This window comes from Anolis carolinensis, chromosome 3, assembly GCF_035594765.1.
Source record: "Anolis carolinensis isolate JA03-04 chromosome 3, rAnoCar3.1.pri, whole genome shotgun sequence".
Taxonomy (NCBI): domain Eukaryota; kingdom Metazoa; phylum Chordata; class Lepidosauria; order Squamata; family Dactyloidae; genus Anolis; species Anolis carolinensis.
Genome location: NC_085843.1, coordinates 229,933,070 through 229,960,949, shown reverse-complemented (window position 1 = coordinate 229,960,949; position 27,880 = coordinate 229,933,070). Strand labels below are relative to the sequence as shown.

The window sequence follows — 27,880 nt, the reverse complement described above, 5'->3', positions numbered from 1 at the left end:
TCAGAGTTTGCTTGAAAGCATGTTGCAAACCCAACTAAGGAGAAAGTCCACAAGTTACAAACACATTACAAATATTTCAGTGCTGTGTGTTTCCAGATTTAATTGCAAGTCAACAAGCATGCAGAAATCTTATGATTCACATATATGTCTGATGCATGGCTAGTATATTCTCAGTTTGAATTGCGTATTTTATATGATGTCAAGCAGGATCATAGCCAGAAAAAAAAATTCAGGGGTGGGGGTTTGAAACTTTTTCGAATCATAAAGAGTAGTTCTGTAATGCAAAATAATTTAGAAATCAGGCTCCATTGATAACCTTCAGTGGACACTCATGGGGATTTGGTTAATCAGTTAAAATTCATGAGTAAACCAGGTTTTTTTTTTTAAAAAAAAAAACCTTAAAAATTTCAGGGGGGGGGGTTGAACTCCTACACCCCCCCCCCCCCAGCTACAGCCCTGAAAGTACTTCAGAGAATGAGAAATTGAAAGTTGTTTGCATCCAAGAATCATATTTGCTGTGTTTGTATTCCCTTGATACCCTTGCCCTCCCCCTTTTCTTTGGAAACTTAAAATGTATTTGTAAAGGTTGAAATGAAATGAAGAAATTTGGGAGCTGAAGGGAAATTCCATTGGAGAGTACAGAATTCTTATTTGGGAGACCAGTGTCTACTTTGGGAGGGGAATGCCCATGTTTTGTCCTTAGCTACATCTTCCCATAAACTACTACAGTTCTACTCACATTCACTTTTAAAATATGCATTGAAAAGGAATACGTTTTCTTAGGACTTACTAAGATTAATAAATATTACTGATGAACAGAGCTGAAAACCGATTTTACTGACTATTTAATTGAGTATGCAAAGAAGGTCTGCTGTGAACGCTCTTGCAGCCTTTCTGTGTATCTTTGGACTGATCCTGCAGCTTCAGCAATGCAGCTTCAGAGTTGCTCTTGCAGCATTGCTAGTAATGCAGCAGTAGAATTAAGTAGGAGGTATGCCTGCCAAGAAAATGCTGTATAGATGCAGACTGCAGCAAAGAGAAAACTTTAGCAAATGTACCCTGAAGAATTCAGGAAGGCTGGTGCTGTCTGTCTCTAGAGTTTAAAAAAACAAGAGTTATTGTGGCTTCCAAAAGAATCTCAACTGCCTTGTCTTAATCATATAGCATTTTATATAATAACCTGTGTGCTTTATATAGAGATATACCTTCAATTAGAATATAATGTCTCTAAGGCTGGATCTACACTGCTCTATTTTGCACATGCTGTTTTATCCTGCTTGCATCCTACTTTTAACTGTTGGATTTTACAGTGTTTTGTATAGATGTTTGTTTGATGTTGTTTCTGTAAATACATATCACCATTGGTCAGAGCATTAATAAATTGATTGATTGATTGATTGATTGATTGACACTGCTCTATATCCCAGAATCTCATCCCAGATTATCTGCTTTGAACTGGATTATATGAGTCTACACTATCAGATAACCCACTTCAAAGCAGATAATCTGGATTTTATATGGCAGTGTAGAAGGGGCCTCACATTTAAGAAACTATCCATTACTGGTGCAACTGATTGCTATAGGACAAGAAATAGAGATCTTGAGCTCTAGGTTTATAAACATCAAAAAGAACAGCTCAGCACTGAAATATTATGAAATCATTTTTGGGATGGTTTAAAGGACAACAATAACTTTCAAACCCACATTTGTATTATATGTTGAAATGAGTCTGTGGCCTACATCCAGTTACTTCCAGGGGCTGGCAAGATCTTTTTGTTTCAAGAGGCTTTTTAGAACTAGCTGCTCATAGGGAAAGGACATTGAATAATGTGCTGCCGAGACTGCCTTTGTTTTTATGGGCTCATTTTAAAATTACTTTAAATTCTATTAAGAGTTTAATTATGTTTTAACATTTATGTGCTTTAATGTTGTGGCTGCTACCTGTACTTGTTGCAACTTTGTGAGGCTCCATGACTCGATAGTTGAGGAAAAGGCACAATAACAAAAACAATAACAACAACAATAGTAGAAGAAGGAAGAGAAGGAGGATATAATACGATGATGTAAATTAGCAGTACTCATGGTACTAAGGGCAAAATAATAAAGGGGAAAATTAGTGTGGAACTTGGTCTGTAGAACACGGAGAAAATGTTCATACATAATGTTACTACAGTATGTCACCTAGAACCGTGCAGTCCTGTTCACACTTGTCTGGGAGTAAGTCCCACCGCACTCTATTGGACTTTGATTTTTGAAGAAACATTATGTATGTTAGTTCCTAAGAGAAGCAAGACATAGTTGTATCTGGGTGGAGTCTTGAGTTTCTAGTGTTTGTTCTGTTCTTGGTGTAGGGTCAATAAAATTGTTGCCCATCTTCCTGACTGGTGTGTCCTCTAAGCCTTCTATGCTGATTAGAGTTGTGGTTCCACCAAGCCACCTATGTCATATTCTGAGTAATAATGCCAAACTCCTTGGTTTACACCTAATTAATTAGTCAATGTATACACATTGTACATTTCCTCAGGGGAGATCTTTGTCTATCAGCTGTGTCAGTGGACCAGAGGGAGACCAGCCAGCAGAGATTGTGAATACTGCTAATTGATTTTGACTGTCCCAATGCCTGGCCACTGGCCAACTGACATCAGAGGTGCCAGGCACTCTTTCAAACTGGCAAGTGTGTTAGACCATGCTGTAGATCAGTCATGGGCAAACTTGGGACCTCCAAATGTTTTGGACTACAACTCCCACAGTAGGCTGTTAGGAATTGTGGGAGATGTAGTCCAAAACATCTGGAGGGCTGAAGTTTGCCCATGCCTGCTGTAGATGCTAGGGAACTGACGAAAGTTATGGCCTAGATGAGGCTTAATACCTTTTCAGATAATTAATTTAATATGGTTGGTAAAGGAGAAAATTCATAAGCCTTCATGGAGGAACAGAACGGAGGTCCCAGCTTCCCCATCCCAACCTGTCTCTACAACTCATTGCTTTAATAATGCTCACTGCAGTTAATCAGCAGAAGTAATGGACTGAAGCGCAGGCTGCATTGTGTCTGAGCTGAGCCTGCAATCCTGGCACAAAAGCTTGAGGGTGGGGGGGGGGGGGGGTTGGCGGAAAATGTTTTTGCTATTGCAGTCCAGGCTGAACCATCCTGCCTTTCAGAAACTTCTCCCTCGCTCTTAAATAATTAATAATTAACCAGAAGAGGATCCGGGCCAGTGATGTCTGGTAATACAACTATTTGGGTTTAAGTTTTCCCATCATGTTATCAGGACTTATGTAATGGATTGATGTCTTTCTTTCTTTCTCTTTGCTTTTATCTTTTAATGACACTCTTACAGTGGTGGAAAGCAAGTTTCATTGACAGTCAGGTTTTTGAGTTGTAAACAAATACATTTGCGATGAAATTTTCAGAAGCAAAGGCTTTGTTTTGCTCAAAAGCAAGGGTCCCTTGGGTTTGGGGGACTAAGCAGGCAGGCAGCCCTTTGAGGCCAAGAAATCCACTATAATTCCTCCGGAGCAATGTATTTGAAGTGTAAAGCCCGGTTAGGGAAAACAGTGTAGAGGCAGATGGATGGGGTGGGTTTGGTTGCCCCTGAGCTGCTCCGGGGCTGGGATGTTATATGTGAAAAATTCTTTGAGCTTCCCCAGCTATTTCAGAGTCACAAGTCTCCTCCTTATGTAAATAACCATGACATATGCCTCTGCTTACTGCTGAGCCTGAGAGGGTCAGAAAGTGGGTGGAGGCTGATCGCAGGCTTCTGTCGTTCTGTTCATGAGTGTGTATTTATGGAGAGTCATTAAACCTCCCTGTGTCGGAGGAGCGTGCATTTCTCTTGTGTGCTAACAATGCCTGCATGCTCCGAGCTCTGCATCTCTGCCCAGTGAGAGAGGAAACTGCAAGGTAGCCAAGCCACCTTGCGCAGTACGATGGGGGGACAGCTAACCAGAAGCACTCTATACGGTAAGGAGCTGGCCAGCAGCACTGATGTTTAGACAGCAAATACTTAATGTGGGGGAGAATGTTTTTGCCCTTTGCCTGACCCTTCTGCAGCAGGGGACAATATGGCTCAAAAAGGTAAGCGAGTTGCAGAGATGGAGTCAATATTTCTATTTGCTTTTCATGATGTGCCTTTCCTTTGTAAGAAAAGTGTGCTTGTGCAAGATAGTCTTGTTTTAAAGCGGGGTCCTTAGGGATATGCGTGTGTTTTATCTAGCATCGTTCCATGTTTGCTTTTATTTTATTGCTTCAAACAAATATTTGTCTACAGAATTCTGCTTCCTGTACTGATGCTGTAAGAAAAGAAAAGAGCATTGTATAATTGCTAACAGAAAGACAGGACAATTTAAAAAGGAACATGGGAAGAACTTATTTAAGAAAATAAATCAGAGATCCATCTTTTAAAACTCTCAATATTACGGGATTCTGCCTTTTCTGTGTTTCAGTGTGACACTAATCAGTTTACACGGCTAGAAGCTTAAATGAGCTATTTCATTTTCAATCCATTTAGTACAGTATACTGAGTGTCTTTGGAGTATAATAATAAAGAGCATAGGAGGAAGTGGGTGCAGTATTGCAGGGTTCTGGACAATTTACTGTTAGGATGATGCCCAGAATCATACTATCCTTGAGTGATTTCAAGAGTTGATTCAGTGAAAGTTTACCTGGAATCTATTTTGTGTTGAATAATGGGTGCAATCCTGCCAAAACTAACCACATTTCATGGGTTTCAAGGGAAGAGTTAATCGTAGGCTTAACTTCCTCACATTGAAATTGATGGGGCCAAATAGAACTTAACTTTGTCTCATAGCTGCACAATGTATTTAATGTTGAACCTATTCATTGGATTAGATTATTATTTTTTCTTATTTTTTTCCTTGATAACTTTTTATACTTTGTGGATTGTATGTTTCACATCTAAAAGCTATGTTGCTAGAAGTATCAAAAGCTCAGTTTCAGACAGAAAGGCAAATTGAAGGTTTATATAGAAAGTTGTCTATGTACAAAACATGTGTTAATCAATATACTGTCATATGAAATGTACTTTCCAAGCTGCAGCATTTATATCTGAACTATTTCTATTTTGTAGGGTTTTTTAAAACAATTTTCAAATAGTTACTTATTCAATTAATGTATTTATTCATATATTGCACTGTAATACAGTGTTAATAGTTCATTCTCAGTGTTCGACATAAAATTTGTAAGCCAGTTTGTGCCTTTCCCCCAAGCATGTCACATGCCATGTATTATTTGCAAAATAATGTAAACATATTGTCATAACAAAGAATGAGATACCCAATCAGAAGTACTAGAGCTTCTCAGCTGCTTAAACTGTTAATCTTACCATGAACTGAAGGTGGGGAAATCTAGAGGAATTTGTTTATGTGTGTCTTTGGTTGGGAACTTTGTGATAAAATATTATTCAATGCCAGTCAGTGTGATTATTCTACATCGGCACCTCTGTTACTTTTCTGTGAAATTATAATTAATACAAAAAATATATAGTATAATCTTGAGACAGTCTGCCAATGGAAAAGAACTATTGAGGTTAAATACCACTGTAGGAGTAATGGCTATAAATTGCCCATCACAAAACATTTATTCTGGAAATCAAAAGAAAATGCATTGTTTCTCAGAAATTCAAGGCAAAAATATAGGGAATGAAGGAAGTCACTAAAGAAAGTCAGAGTTGAACATATTTCTGGATACTATCTTGTGATTTCTGTTCATGCATCTCAGTTGTGATCAGCAAATGGACCTCTGCAACATGACCTTTTTTCATCTTTTCCCTTCGGGAATAGAAAGTGCTAAAGCCTGAGACAAGGCAGAAGGTTGCATAATAATCCACCTCTCATGGAAAGCTTAATCATGGAAGTCATGGAAAGCTTAATCAATATATTTGATTCACACTGGTTGTTAAATCTTAGGGCCAGGAAGTGATTTCTCCAAAGCTTGATTGAATGGCACCTTGGATTATTTACGTGTGTTGGGGGGTTGAATTCCCTTGATGCATTTGATCAGATTTGCCCGTTTGTTTGATACTTTGGTTGCTCTGTGGGAATCTTCCTGCAGTGCATCTGTTTCCTGCTTAATCTATAGAATACCCTGGATTATCTCGACTGATCCCTTGGACTGGAGGTTAACCTGATTGTTTCTTCACTCTTTCCAAACCTCCTTCTATCTCTACTTGCTTTTAAATGAATTGTAGAACTTTAATACATAGATAGATAAATGGCAATAGTAGTAAAGGTAAAGGTTTTCACTTGATATTAAGTCCAGTTGTGTCCGACTCTGGGGGATGGTGCTCATCTCCATTTCTAAGCCGAAGTGCCGGCGTTGTCTGTAGACACCTCCAAGGTCATATGGCCAGCATGACTGTATGGAGTGCCATTACTTTCCCGCAAGAGTGGTACCTATTGATCTACTCACATTTGCATGTTTTCGAACTGCTAGGTTGGCAGAAGCTGAGGCTAACAGTGGGAGCTCACCTCATTCCCCGGATTCGAAGCTTGCACCCTTTCGGTCTGCAAGTTCAGCAGCTCAGAGCTTTAACAGACTGCGCCACTGGGGGCTCCACAACGGCAATAGTATTCAGCAATAATTGGTTATTTCAAAATATAAATAATTTTATACTAGAAATTTGGACAGATCTGTAATGGTGGTTTCTTTTGGTGGCATGCCCTTACAACTGGTGGTTTTTATTTTGCAAGCACATGAGATCTAAAACAGTTTTTGAGAAAGCTACCTGAAAAACAAGACAGATGTACACTGTGAATTCTAAAAAGTAAAATTATGTGCTTGTTTAATCAGAAGTGAATCTTGCTATTTTTGATGGGAACTGCTCCTTAGATGACTCTAAGCACCTCTTCACCTTTCGGGCCATGCTGTTGTGCTGGTGAAAGGGAAGGCGCATGGGGTGGCTCATGGCACCCGCACACCTTTCCTCCTCCCCTCATCACATGGAAGGGATGGGAGAGGGTGCTTTGGCATCATCCCCCCCCCCCCATCAGATAGCAAAAAGGGTGGAAACAGGCAGCAATGTGCATTGCCCCACCACCCTTTCTGCCATTACACGGCAAATAGGGGAAGGAATTGCAGTTACCTCAGTTGGAGCTACCCCAACTAGGTTTTCCTCCCCGTAGTGGAGGAGAAAGCACCTTTCGGCACTTTTCCTCTTCGGGAGAAATGTGGACAGGCCTTGCTGTGCATTGTGTGATGGCGCACAGTAGGCTCTGTTCTTGCTGCGATTAAAAGCGGCAAAATGGGCAAAAAATGCCCCATGTGAAGAGGTCCTTTGTGAGGTGGTTTACCACTCTAGTCTATGTCTCTGCAATTTGAACAACATAAAGATCCAGTGTGCAGTGGCTAATTATATTCATCACAGATTAACTAAGGTTGGTGAAAATGATGAACTTGCAATATGAATGGATATGGTTTCCCATCAACAAATGAGCTTCTGGGCTATTTTCTCAAGATCACCAAGCACTCAGCTAGAACTCTGTTTTAAATTCTGTGGCCTTTTTATTTTAAATTTTGATTAAGTTTACTTAAATAACTTAAATGTGAAATGGAATTGAAGAATAAGCATATATGAATAAGCAATCAGACTCTATTTAAATTTGCTTCAGTCTACCTTTTCTAATTCACATTAGTTTGCCTAACTGCATATGCAAACAATATTGTTTTTTTCCTCAGAACACAGAACATAATAGGTAGTTCGCATGTAATATTTGTGCTGCAGTAACCATACAACTTTCTTATATTTTGTTGTAACATTGATTGCATGAAAAGGCGGGTGATACTAATTATTGTCGTTGTTGTTCTCTTTCTTTGGGTTTCTTTTACACAAAGGTTGGAATAGTTAGTTGTTGTGTGCCTTTAAGTCATTTCTGACATATGGTGACCCTAAGATGAAATAATGGAATTTTCTTGGCAGAAGATTACGAGAACATTCACTTTAGCCTTCCTCTGAGGCTGAGAGTGTGTGACTTGTTTTTAGTAATTAAGGTTTCCACAGAAGAGTAGGATTTCAAACCCTGTTTTCCAGTGTCCTAATCCAGTGCTAAAACCATTATAACATGTTTGGAATAAGTCATATGGACTTCCCTATGAATCATACCTAGCCTGTAGGGAGAGAAATATTAAATGGAGGGAGGGTATGCAACTGGCCCATCCTGTGTAGTTTCTGCTTTCAGACACTTTTCATAACAGTGATAGAAGTCACTAAAACAGTGGTTCCCAACCTTTGGTTCTCCAGGTGTTTTGGATTTCAGCTCCCACAATTCCAAACAGCTGGTAAGCTGGCTGGGATTTCTGGGAGTTGAACTCCAAAAGAACTGGAGGACCAAAGGTTGGGAACCACTGCACTAAAGGGAAAAGGTAGGGCCACTGTAGCTTAAATGGGACCCTTTATGTATTGTTTCCTCGCTTTGGTCAATATGCTTCTAGCAGTTTGGTTCCTTCGGAGCTTTGTGCCTGGGCAATTGGATTTGCAAATAAAGCCATGCTTACTTCCCAATAAGCAATATTTGCAAAATGCTAATAAAGCTAATTTGCAAAACGAGGAAGTGAGAACAGCTCATGCTTAGACAAATATTCATGCTCAGTTTAGTAAGTACATTAGTCAACAATTGGATGAGGGCCAGAGGCCAATTCCTCTTAGACCTCCACATTGGCAGCCACTTTTCACAGCAGTCTCTCTCAAAATAGTGATGATGGTGTTTAAGAGTCTACCAGGTTCTGGGGTGCTTGTGAGGGTGGGGTGGAGTATTTTCATGTGGATGAGGATCGAGTTAGCTTCTTGGTTTGATTGACTCGACCCCATGGCAGTGGGTGGGCTCAACCTGGCAGCAGTGGCAGTATTACAGGCAATCCAATCAATAATGGATGCTAGATTCTAAAAAAATAAATAAATCTAGAGCATAATAGACTTAGATATCCCTAAGATTGAACTACATGTCTGAAAGATATGAAATGGGATGGGGGGATTGTGAAGAATTGCAGACCAGCCAGAGGTGGTTCAACCATCAGGCCAACTAGGCAGTTGCCTGTGGCACCATCTTGTTGGGGGCGCCATCGAGGCAACTCCTGTCTCCTGCGGCCTGCCTCCGCAAGGTATTGAACTGCTTTTTCTGTTGATTTGTTGTAAAACATGATGTTTTAGTGCTTAATTTGTAAAATCTTAATGTAATTTGATGTTTAATAGGCTTTTCCTTAATCCCTCCTTATTATCAAACATTTTCACTTATCCAACGCTTTTATTTTTCAGTGATTGGTTTGGGGGGGGGGGGCAAAATTCTGTTCGCCTACACTTGAAAAATACCTAGGGCCGGCTCTGAGACCAGCAGTAATGTCTTCCAGGGTAAACTGTTTGAGTTAAGCATTATTAAACATAAAATTGCCAAACATGTAGAATAACAGGTTTTGCTGAAGAAGAATCAACACAACTTCTTGCTATATTTTAAATTTCTCTGAGAGTATCAAGATGCATGTGGCTTCTCTTGAACAAACCTACCAAAAATGGCATAAGAAGAAATGTTCTCCTATGAACAGGTCATTGGTTAAAGAACAAAGAACAGAGAGTATGAACAAATGTATAGTTTTCACAATGGAAGAATGTTATTGCATATTCCATAACCTATTGTATAACCTATTGGTAAATAGCTGCACCCAGTCTCTGGGCACATATCCTTTTGGCAAATGTGAATCTCCATGAATATGTGGAGACCACCTTTTGAAAACCACTAGTCACGAAAAGCATGACCTTATTAGAAGTCAACTTTTTGAACAACTGATATTCACAAGCATTCATGTAATGGCACACAGGTAACTCAGCTGTTAAACTGAAGAACCATGTCTTTAAACTGCCAAGGATAAAGATATGCCACTACAAAAATATATTTGGTTAGCAGAGTTTTAAAGATGTTTCTTTGCAGTTGTAATTGCCCTCTTAGTTTAAAATATGCACTCAGAGATTAAAAAAAACCTCTTCTTTGAAAAATAACATATCTTATTTACTCATAAACATCTTGTATTAATTCATCATATAGGCACATTTCTTGCTGAAGTTTAGTTACATAAAAGATGTAGCTTCTCTGTGTTATTGAGAACACAGGGTATCATTCTTTATCAATGGTCCATAGTCTTCAGGTATAGTTGTGCTCACTGAAATCCATAAGCAAACTTCTATACTGAAGTCTCTAGACAGCAACATGCATCCTCCTCCACTGAGGTCTGGACACATGCATTTCCACTGAAGTCCAAATACACACTTGCATGCATCCACCCCCTCTGAGGTCTGATGCAAGACTGACTACAAAATGGAGTCCTGAGTCCTCACATGCTCAGTACAATCTCATATCTATAACCCCTCCCACACCAAAGAGGTACAAACTGGCAAATCAACATACACATAGAACACAGGTTAGCAAATATATACATATACATTAACAAATAAATGGTGAGAGAGGCTTGGGAGGTTGCTATTTCCAACAAATGTAGACCATGAGATCCCCAAGCAGATACATTGAAACCAATGCCTCTTTACTTGTTTCCAGAATTATGAATGAGTGATCAGGTTTGTGGGTGACATCCTATTATTCAAGATGGCAATGTGGACCAGAGTTTGAATTCCTGCTTGACCATTTTTCAGGAAATTTCTATAGGAGAGGGCATTGTCTTTCTGTCTGCTGGTGGATTTCCCATAACTAGATCAGTGTTTCTCAAACTGTGTTCCTCCAGGTGTTTTGGACTTTATCCTGAGAAATCCCAGCCATCTTACCAGCTGTTAGGAATTGTGGGAGCAGTCCAAAACATCTGGAGGAACACAGTTTGAGAAACATTAAACTAGATCATCCTTAGTGTTTAACAGAGCAAGCAGGGCGTTTTTTTACGTTCTTATAGCAGTAAAGAAGAATAAAGTGGACGAAAGGCAGGTTCAGGTAGGCTGTCAGTTGGTCACTCCAGCAAGGTATCAGGGGCTGATGATACTGGTTTTGCAAAATGGCTCCCTTTTGTTATGACTGTGGAAATGAGACTTGACTTATATAACATCTAGTGAAAGAAAAAGAAGATACCCAAGAATCCTTGGAAAGAAGAATCCCATGCCTTTCTAGATATCCCTAAAGAGGGGACAGGAGGCAGGGAGAACAGGCAGAAGCAGTAATAGTTGGAGGTAATTGAGGGAACTTGTAAGCAAACATCTGCCATTGAGACGGAGGCACAGTGCACGGCTATTATACCATTTATGGTCATTGGTTTCCAGTTATTGTGCAGTATAACAGCTGCCCATAGTAAACATGAACTGTATAAATGGAGTGCAATGTAATGGCATTGAAAATAGCATAAAGGGGAGTGCAGGCAGTCTTCAACAGAGCCAGAAATAGACACCATGGCTCTTCACCCCCAGTTCTGTGTTTCTAGTCACAAGATTGTATCATTGATCCCCTGAAATAACAAAAACAAAACACAATGTGAAGTGCTTGTTCTCACAATATCTAGTGGATTCCATTCAGGGAGGCTTTTTCTATAGCCAAAACCCAGTAAGTCTCCTACACGTATATACTCACAGAAGCACATGCAATGTACTACAGTGATCAAGTACTTATTTTTACTTTTTAGTGTTTATATATCATATCTCTATCAAGATGGTGGAGCCCCCAGTGGCGCAATTGGTTAAACCCTTGTGCTGGCAGGACTGATGACTTGAAGGTTGTCGGTTCAAATCCAATGCGGGGAGAGTGTGGGTGAGCTCCCTCTATCAGCTCCAGCTCCATGTGGGGACATGAAAGAAGCCTCCAACAAGGATGGTAAAACATCAAAATATTTGGGCATCCCCTGGGCAATGTCCTTGCAGATGGCCAATGCGCTCACACCACAAGCAACTTGCAGTTTCTCAAGTCGCTCCTGACACACACAAAAATCAAGATGGTGTGCAACATATCAGAACAACAGAAATGAAAAATTAAAAACACAGTAAAACAATGGATGGCTTTCATAAACCTACATTTTAATAAATCAACAGCCAGACCTGCTAATCAAATGATTTAAATGTTTATGCTAATGCTCTCTGCCTTGTCCACCTTTTCTGTGAGGAGAGAATGGGAGCTACTCCCGGCTCTTTCATGGAAAGCATTCAACAATTTGTGAACTAAAAAGTGGAAAACCCTCTCTTGCAGACCTGTCAAGCAGACCCACAAGTGGTGGTATCCTTAGAATACCTCAGAAATAAGACCTTAATAACTGGGAAGGATTTGTAGCAAGACAAGACAGCCCTTTAGATAACTCAGCCCTAAGCCATTTAGGGCTTAAAAGGTTAAAACCAGGACCTTGAACTGAATCTGGAAAACAACTGGAAACCTATAAAACTCTTTCATTATTGCTTAACAGGCTAGGTGCTGCATTTTCTGAGGCTTCCAAGTGTTCTTCAAAAGCAGCTCTGCACAAACAGAATATATTGCAATATTTTAATTATAACGTATCCAAGGTATGGATAAGTATTGCAAATTAGCAAAAATTACAATCAACACATTAAAACTGAATGTGAAAACATGGTCCTTGTCACCATTGGTGGCTGTTGGTTTCTATTTCAGTGACATTCTGGTTTTACCAAGGTTCTGACCTTATTTTGTGTATAGAGTTTAGCACCATGGATAGCTCCTTTACAGTTTGGAACTTCACTTTGAAAGGCCCTTTCAGCAGCACATCTCAATGTCCTACGACTAAAGTCATCACCATTTGGTAACTTATGTTTTGGGACATCATGCAAGCCCCCACTCCGCAATGTTGTAGTATGAGTAGAAAGGAATTCAAGGATATCATGATCTCTGGGTAAAACTGCAGCATAGATTTTACTGCTTTTGTATTAAATTCACAGCTATTCAGTGTATTTTTTCATTTTTTACTATATCACAGAATACCAGCTTTCCTGGGTTTAAGCTTTTGCCCATTCCCTTTTATTTCATTATCAATCCAAAGTTGTGTGTGTGTGACAGTTTATATCTTCCTCTTGCAAGTATATTTCCTCATAATTTGACTTGTAAACATCCCAAAACAGAACCAACTGTTAAGGAGACTCATATAAATTCTTAATAATGGTCTGGTCCATGAGGTCACAAAGAGTTGGAAACGACTGAATGAATAAAGAAGAAAATCTCCAAGAATAAAACTATTTTAGAGAGATATTTTACTCAGAATGGGTAAATATTAACTAGCTTGGAGTGTAGGTAATTAAACACTGAGTTCTGTTTCTAGAGAAAGACAAGCATGTGCCAGGAAGATTAATATATTTCAGTCTGAAAAAAATAGATGCCAGGGCAGTATTCTAAAATATATTTAAACAGAATAAATTACAAAACTCTCAAAAAATAGTATTTTTTTGCTTTTGTAAAATTGGTCTTTCCCAAGGCTTGATTGAGTGATACATGATATCCTGGGAGGAATTTTGGAATAATATTGGCATTTACTAAAACTGAGAATAGTATCCATGAGATTGTTATAATCTTGTGGCTTTGTTGGGTGAAGATACAGGGTTACTTTGAGTTGAACATCACAACCTACTTGGAAACCTGTCTTTGCTTTATTATCCCTAGTAGGGCTTAGTAAAGGTAAAGGTAAAGGTTTCCCCTTGACATTAAGTCTAGTCGTGTCTGGAGGCTGGTGCTTATCTCCATTTCTAAGCCGAAGAGACGATGTTGCCCTTAGACATCTCCTAGGTCATGTGGCCGGCATGACTACATGGAGCACAGTTACCTTCCTGCCAAAGCTCACCCCATCCCGCAGATTTGAACCAGCGACCTTCCAGTGAGCAAGTTCTGCATCTTAGCGGTTTAATCCACTACTCCACTGCAGGGTTAGGTTACAGTAAATTTCTATAGCTATAAGTTGAAATTAGCTTTCTCCAAAGAATTATCACATTCTTTTTTATAATTAGCTGTAATTAAGGTTTATAATTAACAGTGCTCCATGCAGTCATGCCAGCCACATGACCTGGGAAGTGTCTACAGACAATGGCAGCTCTTCACTTTAGAAATGGAAATGAGTACCAACCCCCAGAGTCAGACACGACTAGACTTAATGTCAGGAGAAAACCTTTACCTTTACCTTTACTAAGGTTTGTATGTGCATATCTGTACAAAAAGTCAAATCCCATGAACACATGCTCTGAGGCTCCATGTACAATCATGAAACGACTTCCTAGCAATTCATCTAAAGAGTTTGGCTTCATTGCTAGACCAAGTAATAGCAGGTGAAAGGGAAGCAACATTGCTACAGCCTAACATTGCTGATTCTCCCGAAACCCTTGGCCATTCCCTGCACATAGAAGACGTTCCATGCAGTCATGCCGGCCACATGACCTTGGAGGTGTCTACGGACAGCACCGGCTCTTCGGCTTAGAAATGGAGATGAGCACCAATCCCCAGAGTCAGACATGACTGGACTTAACGTCAGGGGAAAACCTTTACCTTTTTACTAGAAGACAGAACAGTGTGTCCTACATTAATGTTTTGCCTATAGCAAAGACCAATTCATAAATTAATGTTTTTCCTATAGGAAAGACCTATCCCATTGTTTCTATTGAAATAAAATTGCAGTCAGCTTCTAGTTGACTTTAAAACTGACTGAATGAAACTGGCGATGCCTAGCAGATGATGGAAAAGGGAGGCTTGGGCCAAAGTGTTCCACAAAAGCACCCTTTACTTTACTTGGTACAAAGCCTTCTATACAGAGAGGAAATGATAAGGGACTTTAAGGATGTAGCAGTAGTAGGCACATCTTCTTACCACCTCTTCCCATTGGCAAGTTTGCTGTGAAAACATCTCTGTGGATTACTTTGGGTTTTTGTTGTGTTTGCTCTTTGTTTACAGGAAGCATCTCCCAGTATCAAACCAAGTCTCGTGTCTCATATCTCATGTCTATAGCAAACTTTTTCCAATACAAACTCATCAGCTGATTCTTTGGACAAAACATTTATTCTGCCTGTGGATATTGTGTATAATCTGAAGGAAAGTCATAGAACACATTATTTCATGGCAGCTCACTTTGACTTTTGATACAGTACCATCCATTTATCCAGTTTATTTTATACAATTTTCAATTTCCCACGCTTTTTTTACCAGTTATGTATGTTTTTATTGTAGCCCTCCTTTCACATACGGAGGATCTGCTTGGCTGATACATATGGCTCCATGGAGGCTTTCATGCTTGATAGAATAATAATTTCCCACGCTTGATAGAATAATTCTTCCAGAAATGTTTGTGAGCCTCTCTAGGTCCTCCATTGCAGTTCTGTGGTATGTTTCCACCCTGAATATAGTAAAAATATTGGGTTCAGTATTCAGGTTGTGTGTGTCGTTGAATATATCCCCTATGGATATAGAGGTTGTAGTGTATATTGATTCTTATTCTACCAGTAATGAGACAATAAGGAGTCTCCGATGGCTCAGTGTGTTAAAGCGCTGAGCTGCTGAACTTGCAGACTGAAAGGTCCCTGCTTCAAACCCGGGGAGCGGAGTGAGCACCCATTGTTAGCTTCAGCTTCTGCCAACCTAGCAGTTTGAACACATGCAAATGTGAGTAGATCAATAGGTACCGCTCCGGCAGGAAGGTAATGGCGTTCCATGCAGTCATGCCAGCCACATGACCTTGGAGATGTCTACGGACAACGCTGGCTCTTCGGCTTAGAAATGGAGATGAGCACCAACCCCAGGGTCAGACATGACTGGACTTAACGTCAGGGGAAACCTTTACCTTTACCTTTTAATGAGACATTAGCTCCTCTGTCCCTTTTGCTAGCTTCTTTTCCCTTAACTACTTTTGTTTTTGCAATAAGGCTCACATTTTACATTCATGCACTAAGTTGTTCAGGGGTGTAAAGATTTTAGGTGCTGGTGGGATCACTTTGTTTTTCTTAGAACCCCCCAGATCAGTGTTTCTCAACCGGGGTCGGGACCTGGGTCGGAAAAGACCAGTATTTTCTGTTGTTCATGGGAGTTCTGTGTGGGAAGTTTGGCCCAATTCTATTGTTGGTGGTATTCAAGGGGCTCTTAGATTGTAGGTGAACTATAAATCCCAGCAACTACAACTCCCAAATGTCAAGGTCTATTTTTCACAAACTCCACCAGTTTTCAAATTTGGGCATATTCAGTATTCGAGTAGCAATGAAAATAATGTTATGGTTGGGGTCACCACAACATGCGAAACCGTATTTAGAGGTCGTGGCATTATAAAGGTTGAGAATCATTGCCCCAGATCCACCAAATGGAATCTGATGAGAAAGACATAGTATCAAAGAATAAAGAACATAAGGACAAGAACTGAATGGAGGCTACAGTTCCTCTGAAAAAAATCCCAATCTTTCATACTCCAGCCTTTCTTCATTCAGTAGTGTAATTTAGAGCCCATAGGCTAAGTAGAGTACTATGCTATTGTATATAATGGGATGAGCACCCACATCTTTTATATCTGTAGGTATCAAGCCTCAGCAAACACTGAGGGTCCACAGTATTTTTCTCTTGCTTTTGCTGTTGTAGCTGCTGCTGCTGCTGCTGCTGTTGTTGTTGAATAACTGGGAGTCAGAAAGCTTTAAATCTCTGAGTCCTACCAGTAGATCCTGATGTATATTTTGCCCACACCTATTCTATGATGAACTAATTCTTACACATTGGATCCATCAAATCAGAAGTTAGACATAACAGCAATTACCCAAGTATCTTAATGGGAACAAAGTTTATTAATTATTGGATAACTAATTACCAATTATCATTAGTCTCCAAGTGTTTTAAACCAATTACTTTGAAAATTATTTATAGCCAGGTGCAACTATTAAAGCAACGCATTATGTGTAAAATACTGCATTTGGCACCTGAGCTTTGAAGTGTTACCTTTTTGAATGCAATGCTCAGCGTTCATCAGCCAATATGGCTAGTAGCCATGTTGGATAGGGATTCTGAGTGTTTTTTTTTTGTCATCCTTTCATGACACACAAAATCTGCTGGTTGAGTTAGCCTTCTCACATTGCCTGTTGGAAGAAACATCCCTAACAAAAGGTGTAACCGTCTGAGAACACTGGATGCTTAGCACGTGCAGCGCTGCAGTGTCCGAGATGTGTCCTATACTATTTTATCTACACAGGAAAAGTAGGAATGATGTTTGTGTACAATAGGCTGAGAATGGTCAGGTACGTATCCATTTTACAGCTAGTGAAAATGTCTGGTTTCCATCAAAATTGTGACATCAGATGGCATCTTGACAGGAAAGAGAAGCATATTATTCAGCTATCCTGAAGTTGCAGCAAGCAACTATAACCCTTTGCTTTTCTGCTATTGTTCTTACATCCTAAACTGGCGCAAACCATAATGTGCAGAACATTCCAGATATGCTTCATGTAGTTATAATGTCTCCTTGCTTATAACTCATTTGCCTTTTATCATGAGAGGGCTTTCTTCTGGGATATGATGTTGGTGGGGGTATTTTGCCTTTCCTCCTCTTTGATTAATCTCTATTTGTAATCTCTGTTACAAAACTGAAAGCTCATGCAGCCTTGATCCTGTGAAACCATGGAAAAACAAATGAGCAAAGACCAAGAAAGCGGGTAGGAGATATGGTAGACAAAGGAGAACAAAATGATACTGTGAGCAGGAGACACAAAGCATTAATCCTATTGCAGTGGTTCTCAACCTGTGGGTCCCCAGGTGTTTTGGCCTACAACTCTCAGAAATCCCAGATAGTTTACCAGCTGTTAGGATTTTTGGAAGTTGAAGGCCAAAACATTTGGGGACCCACAGGTTGAGAACCATTGATCTATTGCATGGGCCAGGCTGTGGTGCAGCTGGTTAGTAGCCAGCTGCAATAAATCACTATTGACCAAGAGGTCATGAGTTCAAAACCAGCCCATGTCGGATTGAACACCTGACCATTAAGACTATTAAAAATAACCCAGCTCGTTGTTGACTTAAGCAACCCAAAAGATAGTTGCATCTACCAAGTAGGAAATTTTAGGTACAGTTTATGCGGGGAGGCTAATTTAACTAATTTACAACACCATAAAAATCGCCCAGCAGCGTGCAGAAAGGAAGTAATCCATCAAGGACTCAGTGTCATAGTGGATGGTGAAGCAGCAGCTCCCCTTGTGGCTGGAATTGAGCATACCCTCATGAAGCCTGGAAAATGTTAAATTACCTCTGTTTCTTCATCTCTGTCTCTGTCTGTATGTCATATGGCATTGAATGTTTGCCATGTATATGAACATTGTGATCCGCCCTGAGTCCCCGTTGGGGTGAGAAGGGTGGAATATAAATACTATAAATAAATAATGAATAAATAAATAAATAAAGTGAAGCAGGTAAAACTGATTTTTTTTTACAGATTTGAGATTCTATGTTCAAATTCTGCAAGAAGTTGACCATAGAATTGTACTGGAGACCCTTGAGAAAGTATGTATGAAAGAGAAAATATGTACGATAAGTTGATTACCACTCTGTTATTTTGAGTTCTGGACATATTTTGTAATAGATTAAAAATAGATTAAGAAGCAGAGGCGAACTGTTTGAAGAAACCCCCTGAGATCATGGGATAATATAGATGTAGGAAGAAGACATGAAGAATTAGTTCTGATTTCAAGTGATACTATATGACGAAATAAAGTGGTTACATTTACCCAAGCATGTGATAAAGGGGACAAGCAAAGCCTTGTAAACATGGAAGTGAATCTAATACGGTGAAAGTAAGAGAGAGTAAAAGAAAATGGGTCAAAAGACAGATGGTCTTATACAAATTTCAGAAGTAATGAAATGGTTTAGCTCTTAGAGCAAAGAGATTAATGATGATCTAAATTAATTTGGGACTAGAGTTACCATAGTGTTACCACAGTCAGGAGCAAATAGAAGTTCTGCATGAAAGAGAGATTGCAATGGTTGTTGTCCTTGGGATGAAAATAGAAATGAGTAAAACTTTTCTTTCACCTGAGTGTTCAAAACAGAAAATAATGAGGCATCGTAATACTTCCGGTGGAATGACTGAAGAAGATGTATCTTTAATTCAAAAGACAAAAACAGCATGCATTTTGTATATAAATAATAGGGATTGTTACGCTTCATTTGACCCAAACGATATGTAAATTTTTATTTTCAACATATTTTTCTTAGTGGCCCCTCATTATTGAAGGTTGTGTGTTTCTCACATGATAGCACTGCTCTATGTTCACCATCATATGTTGGCTTTACAAAACCTTGAGGAATAGATTTGACATTTGGCATTATAGAAGGCAGATATACAACCTGATTTTCTTGTAAGGAGCTGCTCCAGTCCCTCGATTGTTTCTGTTGCTTTCACTGCACGTTTCTCAGCTTTGACACATATATTTTGAGAAAGGAGAATGAGAAAATGTGCACAAGGTTTCACAATCTAGCCACATTGTGAATTAAGATGAAAGAAAGATGATTATCTTGTTTTATATCCTTTTCCTAATAATCTCAGACCCCTTCCACACATCTGAGTAAAATCCCACATTTTCTGCTTTGAACTGGAATATATGGCAGCGTGAACTCAGATAACCCAGTTCAGAGCAAATATTGTGGGATTTTCTGCCTTGATATTCTGGGTTATATGGCTGTGTGGAAGAGCCTCAGACATGGAATTCTCTCTACCTCCTTACATCATCATCATAATAATAATAATAATAATAATAATAATAATAATAATAATAATAATAATAGCCTGTTAACTTCACTCTTCTTTAACCAGTTACTGATCTTTAAGAAACACCCTCTTATCCTCATTTACGTTTTATTCATAGTTATTTTAAGTTTTAGCAACCTCATTTTGGAAGCCCAAATGTTCAGTGTTTGTGAAATAACTTCTTGTTGGTATGCTAATTTACACAAAATTCTAAAATATTAATATGGCAGGACTTTGTTTGCAGCTTGGTGATTATTCTTTGGTGATTATTTGTTTTTTCTGTTTAATAGTTCTCTGCTAATGAACTGAGAGATAGATGCTAGTAAGCCTGTGATTTTCTGGTTTTCATGACACTCCTCTCCTAAGTGCTATATTGTTCCCTTCAAATCACCAGTTATAGTAATCAGAATAATATTTTAATTAGGGATACTTTTGGATATTTTGATCCATGTGACAAAATAATTTGACTGACAAAATACCTTGGACAAGTCATCTGTATTAACCAATACAGATGCTCTAACTGTAATGAAACATAGTCCTGTACCCTGGAAATCAATACATTTCTTATAATATTTCATCTTTCACCATAGTATTAGTCTCTTCTGAATATACACAGCTATATCTAATATATGATATGTCCAAGTGGCAACCATAACTTACTCTAGTTTTGTTTTGCTTTATAAAGAGAATGACAATATGAATATGAAAAATGTTAATATATTTTTTGTTAAACATGTTTTTTAATTCATTAAAGTTTGAACACTAAAAAAGAGAAGATTCCAATTAGACATTTCATTCCATTAAATTAGTCACAGGCAAGCTTCGGCCCTCTAACAGCTGGTAAACTGGCTGGGACTTCTGGGAGTTGAAGTCCAAAACACCTGAAGGGCCGAAGTTTGCCCGGCCTGATCTAGACAGTCTAGGGTAGTGGTTCTCAACCTGTGGGTCCCCAGGTGTTTTGGCCCACAACTCCCAGAAATCCCAACCAGTTTATCAGCTGTTAGGATTTCTGGGAGTTGAAGGCCAAAACATCTGGGGACACTCAGGTTGAGAACCAGTGGTCTAGGGATGTATGTCACCCAGTGACATAAACTGCTTATTAGTCATTAATGCTAGAATAACTTAGATTTGACTTTGTAAGTTCTTGTTTCTACTTCCTTTTTCAGTTTCCCAGATCTTTCTCTCTTTCATTCTTTTTAAACCAAACACTGAAATCTGTGATACATTAAATTTTCAGGATTTTAAAATTGTGCCGTTATGTCCAAATGATAGAGTTAGAAGGCATTGCAAGAGTTAACCAGCTCCCCCCCCCCCCCAAGGCAGACATCCACTGTTAAACCACCTCAAAACAAGACAAGCAACTGACATTGCAGTTGGACAGTAACTATGACATGATGCCATGTCACACATACTATGTGTTTGCCTCACCTTGTGATTTTCCTATCCCTAGCTTTTAGGTTTGCCTGTCAGTTCCCATCCCTCTATGTTCCTATTACTTACATGTATCCCTGTCACTTCTGTGCCAGCATTCTGGCAGTCTTATGTCATCAATGGATGAGATTCTCTCTCTCTCTCTCCCCCCCCCCACCCCCACCCCCCGGTTATTCCCAAGGTGGTTGCTTTGCTTTTAGTCTGTCTGTCTGTCTATCTATAGGTCTGTCTGTCTGTCTGTCTGTCTGTCTGTCTGTCTATCTATCTATCTATCTATCTATCTATCTATCTATCTATCTATCTATCTATCTGCTGGTTTGTTTTTATTGAAAAAATTGTACAAACATGCTAAGAATAAAAACAATTAACAAATAAATAAACCACAAGGTACACTGAGTAGAATCAAACAGGAAGGTGGATTTACAAGGGTGTGCAGAGCACTGATTGTGAGATCACGGACTGGGACGCCAGCACAGTTGTGTTAATGAAGGTGCTCAACTTGGGGTGTATCTGTTATCTATACTAACGTGACTATTTCAGCACAGTGGGTTGGTGTGATAAATCTTTGCTACTAAATAGACATACATAGATTAGCTCTTTGGTGCATTATCATCTACCATTGCTACTGTTGTCTCTCTTCTCCAAAATATTTGATCATCATTAGTAGTATAGTTATAATTATGATAATTTGGAAATGAAAGTGTGTTCTACAATTTCTGTAAAAAACGAAAATATATGTTGGGTATGGGCAGATGGGAGAAATCTATTTAAAGCAATGTTTGGAACCTTTCCATCTCCCTTTTTGCTTGGAAAAGTTAATTTGGATGTGTTGTCGAAGGCTTTCATGGCCAGAATCACTGGATTGTTGTGTGTTTTCTGGGCTGTATGGCCATGTTCCAGAAACATTCTCTCCTGACATTTCGCCCACATCTGTGGCAGGCATCCTCAGAAGTTGTGATGTATATTGAAAACTAAGCAAGGGAAATTTATATATCTGTGGAATGTCCAGGGTGGGAGAGAGAACTTTTGTCTGTTGGAGGCCAGTGTGAATGTTGTAATTAAACACCTTGATTAGCATTAATGGCTTGCCAGCTTCAAGGCCTGCTTCTTCCAGCCTGGGGGAATCCTTTGTTGGGAGGTGTTAGTTGGCCCTGATTGATTCATGTCTGGAATTCCTCTGTTTTCAGAGTGTTGTTCTTTATTTACTGTCGGATTGTAGAGTTTCTTAATACTGGTAGCCAGATCTTGTTCATTTTTATGGCTACAACTCTTAAAAGTGATTTTTTAAAAAGAGTACTTTCAAAGTTGGAGAAAGTTTGTTCATTGTAGAGTTTGAAGAACTTAATTTTCAAGCAAATAGCCATTTGTTACACATTGTGTTCTTTTTATGAATGAGAGGTTCTGAGCAGCTGTGGTTGATGCTTAAGGGCATCATGAGGGTCCACTTTGTGAGAATGTCCCCTCCTGTTCTGGACACCAGCTGCTGTCACTTGGTCTCAGGCTTTGGACCTGAAATCTCAGGGGATGGGATAGTCTTGACTTGATAAACCAAAGTCTGTGTTTTTTCTGGGTTCTTGATTCCATTCTAAATGGAAAGAAACACTACTCTGCTTCTGGATGTTCATTGCTAAGCCATGGGCAATTACAACTGACAACTGCAAAGCCTGAATGGGTTAACACTGTATGATTCAGTTTCTGTTCTTGGGTGAAAAAGTCCCTTTCAAGGGACTATAGGGAAAACCCTTGTCTTTAGTTTCTGTTGACTGGGGGATGATAATTAGGCTTCAATCCTGGAATGAAACAAGGGCTTACAGACCAAAGTGCTGACCTCAAAAATAACATAAAGTAAACCTCATAGGATTCCATATTTATAAACCAATGGTTTGTCTATGGCACATACTACTACAAATACAACAGTTATTCACAGCGAGCCTTTAAATCATTTTCTATTGCATTGTGTCTTTTTCTTTTACTGCATGCTAACTACTGTTTAATTCTTAACATGGTTTTGAAATGCTCATTTATTCTCTTTGTTCTGGTTGTCTCTCCTTCTTCCAGCTTTTTAAGTATATGAAGGGTTTAGCTTTAAACTATTCCGAACCTAATTCTGTCTCATACATTTGCTGGAATTTAATAGGATGACTTCCAAGTTACTGCACTGTGCATGGAAAATGTGCCCAGGATAGGTTTTGCATTAAAATGTATTTAAACTGGAAGAGAATGCTGGCAGTTTTACAAATATTCCAGAACTAGATCCCCAAATACTATGACTAGTATTTCTTCTTTCTTTCTTCCAAAAGATTAACTGCTGGTTTATATTTAGCCGCAAGATTTTTTTTTAACAAAAGGAGTGAACTCTGTCTGAGGCCCTCTGAAGGGAAGCAAACAACTTCTACATTGATTTGTAGACTATGGAAATAAAACAAGGCCATGAATACAGATGGAATTTTCTTTTACACATCTAGTGTTTGAAGTGTGAACTCCTATCTATATTTAGTGAACACATAATATTAATGAGAGCTGTTGGTTAGTTAGTTAGTTAGGCAATCCCTCGTTGTCCGAGTATAATTGTCTTCCAGGTGTAGTGTCCTGGCGGTGGATACGTAGGTGACTGGGGAGCCCTATTCTTGACCCGCATGTTCTTCCGCAGTGAGGACATCGGTTTCCAGGTGGAAGGCGGTCCTGGTCAGGGTTGACTTCATGCGCCTTCCTCTTGGCACATTTTCCCTTTTGCCCTCCATTCATGCCTCTTTGAATTCCACATCACTGCTGCTCACAGCTGACCTCCAGTTAGAGCACTCAAGGGGCAGAGCTTCCCAGTTCTTGGTGTCTATGCCACAATTTTGAAGGTTAGCTTTCAGCCCATCTTTAAATCTCTTTTCATGTCTACCAACTTTTAGTTTTCCATTCTTGAGTTGGAAGTATAGTATAACTGCTTTGGGAGACAGTGATCGGGCATTCGGACAATGTGGCCAGTCCAGCAGAGTTGATGGTGTAGGAGCATGGCTTCAATGCTGGTGGTCTTTGCTTCTTTCATCACACTGGCATTTATCTGCCTGTCTTCCCAAGAGATTTGCAGGAATTTTCAGAGGTAATGCTAGTGGAATCATTTCAGGAGTTGAGTGTGATGTCAGTAGACAGTCCACATTTCTCAGGTGTATAACACGGTATAACTTTATAAACAAGCACCTTGGTATCCCTATGGATCCTCAAACTCTGCTTCTTTCAGAAAAATGCTGCACTCGCAGAGCTCAGGTGGTGTTGTAGTTCAATTTCAATGTTGGCTTTTGTGGAGATGTGGCTGCCAAGGTAATGGAAATGGTCCACATTTTCTATCATTACACCATTAAGCTGTATTTATGGCATTGCAGAGGGATTGGCTCGTGACTGCTGGAAGAGCACTTTGTTTTTCTCCATGTTCAATGAGAGGCCAAGCTTCTCGTATGCTTCTGCAAAGGTGTTTAGAGTGGCTTGTAGATCTTCTTCTGAATGTGCATAGACTACATTATCATTGGCATATTGGAGTTCTATAACAGATGTTGTGACCTTGGTTTTGGCTTTCAGTCTGCTGAAATTAAATAACTTGCCATCTGTCCAATAGATGATTTCCACTCCGGTGGAAAGCTTCCTATCAACAAGATGAAGTATTATAGTAATGAAGATGGAAAATAAGATTGGGGCAATAACACATCCCCGTTTGACACCTGATTCCACCTTAAATGGGTCACAAATGGGATTATGTTTCTGTTAAAGGACACCACATTGCAACACATGAAATGGAGGTCCATATCATATACTGTATGGATTATGACTTCCATTTTACATTGATTTCTATACAATATTTCTTGTGGCATCTTCCAGTGCCTCTCCTGTTGTTGCTTCCTGAAACAAAGCAAAAATGCCGGTCACAAATGGGATTATGTTTCTGTTAAAGGACACCACATTGCAACACATGAAATGGAGGTCCATATCATATACTGTATGGATTATGACTTCCATTTTACATTGATTTCTATACAATATTTCTTGTGGCTTCTTCCAGTGCCTCTCCTGTTGTTGCTTCCTGAAACAAAGCAAAAATGCCGGTCACAAATGGGATTATGTTTCTGTTAAAGGACACCACATTGCAACACATGAAATGGAGGTCCATATCATATACTGTATGGATTATGACTTCCATTTTACATTGATTTCTATACAATATTTCTTGTGGCGTCTTCCAGTGCCTCTCCTGTTGTTGCTTCCTGAAACAAAGCAAAAATGCCGGCAGGCTTTACCATTAGAAGGAGTGAGGCAACTGCTTTAGGTGCGAAGTAGAAACAGTAATACCTTGGGCGTTACTTCTCTTTTTGTTGGACACTGTTGGACACAGTTTACTCCACAGTCTGTTTCATGTCATCAAAACTATGTTTCTGCCTTCATATTTGGTGGTAGATCCTATCCCATTGTCAGCATTCAGCAAGCAATACAATTCTATATGTGGAATGAAGGAAGGAACACGTTTGCTGGTGTAAATCTGCCTTGGGAGAAACCCCACATTAAGTGCTTATATGTTGAATCTGGAGCTATTGTCCAGACCGCCTGGAACTAGATTCTCTCTGCTGGACTGTCACCATGTTGTCAACACCCCTAAACGGTCACAGAGCTACTTCCAAGCTCCTGGCCATTGTGGGTGCCTCATAGCCAGCAAGAAGGAAAAAGGTGAGCAACAGTGTTCATCTGGATGGCAGATCAGGCTGAACTGAACCTCATCGCATTGTCAAGACTATCCCGAAGTCCTGGGGTACTCTGGGATACTTTCCAGAAAACTCAGGAGTCTCTCCTGACTTTGGCAAAAATAAGGCAAAGTGAGTTTAAAGCTTAAAAAACTAATGTGTGCCATGGGGACAGCCAGTAGCTCATTCACTGTGAATACAGGGATTTTTGGCACATGTAGTCAAGCCCTTAGAACTGCAACCACATTACAAATTTTTAACTCTTCAACACCACTTTAACTGTCATGGCCCCTTGATATTTACTCTTCTCTGTCAGAGAGCTCTGAATACCAGGATTCTATAGAATGAAGTCATCGCAATGAAAGTGGTTTCAAACTGCCATAACTCTGCAGTGTAAATGGTCTCTTAATGGTAGTGCAGCGCAGAATATAGTGAGGTTTGATCATTAAAACCATGAAGGGAAATACTGTTCTTTTTATATAGAAACAAACAAACAAAAAAAGCTCTGGCGGATCAGACTACACATTCATTTTAGTCTGGCTTTCTGGAAAGCTCACAAGTATTTGTTGACATTTGTCTGTGTAGTGACATAACTTGGGGATGTATGGCAATAGTTTAAAAGGATGATGTGTCATTGGAGATTGGATGTGACACAAATTCAAAGTAATTGTTTGGGGGGCATAAAAATGGTCTCCCTAGAGAGGTCAGGAAATGGATGATGCCGGACAATATCTCTAGGGAGAAATAAAATGTAATACATCATGGACAGTCTTCTTCATGCTGTTCTCCAACTGATCATTTGTTGCTTTTTTGGGGACATTTGTCTTTTGCCTATAAGAGGTGGCTTATATGCTTTGCCAGTCCATGTTTGATTTCTAAAGTGCTTGGTGAAAGAACAAAACTGTGTGTATGTTTGTGTGTGTGTGTGTGTGTGTGTGTGTGTGTGTGTGTATATATATATATATAGTGTTTGATGTCCTTTCTGAATTCTTCATTTATGTGATCAGAAGACCATTGTGTTGAATGTTGTGTTCTATTTGTTTGTTTTAACATTGAACGTATGTACAGTGCAGGCATATTTTATATCTCTTTAGGGTGACTCAACCAAAGATTATGTGGGCTTGGGTGGGGAAGGACCATGAACCAATTAAAAGATTTTTGGACTTGGGGCAAAACACATAACGAGCTTTTAATAGATCCCCAAAAGCCTCAGGAATTTGGTTATGGTTTTAGATGGCTATCTGCCTGCAATTACAGGAAATTTTCAATTAAAAGCTTAAGAGAACAGATTTGGTTGGAAAAAGACCAATTCATGTTGTTAAGGGGAAAAGAGTCTGTTGTATACTAGATCTGGCAGTTGCTTATCTATTCCAGTATTGTTTGGTAATTATGCAGAGTGTCAATCACAGGGCTTCTTACACTGTGGGTCCTGACCCCAAATGCGGTTTTTGTAGCTTAATGTTGGGGTCCCGAAAAATTTGACAATAGTAAAAGTTTTCTGAACATCACCTAGTGGCTGTTTTTGACATTTACATGAATCTGTTCTGTAGTGGACTCTGCAAAAGATGGTTAAGGTGTCCTTCAGAAAAAGAAAAGTCAGCCTGTTTAGCAAGTCTTGCAAATGCTGATTTCAGTAAATGTTTGATTTTTATACCTATTTTATATAGCTGGGATCAGGTAAAAATGTATCAGGCCAAAAGGGGTCATGAGTGGAAAGTAAAGAAGCCCTGTTCTACGCCATCGGTTCTACTCAATTGCAGATACCACCTATTGAACTTTGAAGTCTTGAACCTTTACCACTGAGCACAATTATTACTTTCTTTTAAAATTATGTCCCCTACAAAGCAAAGCTTAATGGTAAATTACAGATTCTGTACAATGTCAATTTATATTTCAAAAAAGTGCCTCCATTGGACCAAATATGGATGAATCCACTAGTCTTGTGCATTTGTATAAAGTTGCTACCCATTTCTATTTATTCCATTCATATGGCCCCATTTCCATGTCCATCTGCCGCTTTTGAAACAGGTGCCCATCCAAATTAACTCTTTCATTTCACCAT

At 39.3% G+C, this 27,880-nt stretch overlaps 1 protein-coding gene across 4 annotated transcripts in view; it reads left to right on the top strand.

Annotated features, from left to right (window-relative positions):
* The window catches only part of neurl1 (neuralized E3 ubiquitin protein ligase 1), a 232,408-nt gene that overhangs the window by 117,619 nt on the left and 86,909 nt on the right, over window positions 1-27,880 (top strand). The window contains exon 1 of one of the 4 annotated variants that reach the window (XM_008106591.2): window positions 3,145-3,961. The exons of 1 other annotated variant lie outside the window; for it this stretch is intronic. In XM_008106591.2, the coding sequence (XP_008104798.1) occupies window positions 3,928-3,961 (34 nt within the window). In that variant the 5' untranslated portion in view covers window positions 3,145-3,927. Of the gene's footprint in view, window positions 1-3,144; window positions 4,076-4,100; window positions 8,378-27,880 lie in introns of those variants that run through there. 2 more of the 4 variants (XM_008106592.2, XM_062976301.1) reach the window with 2 other exon arrangements.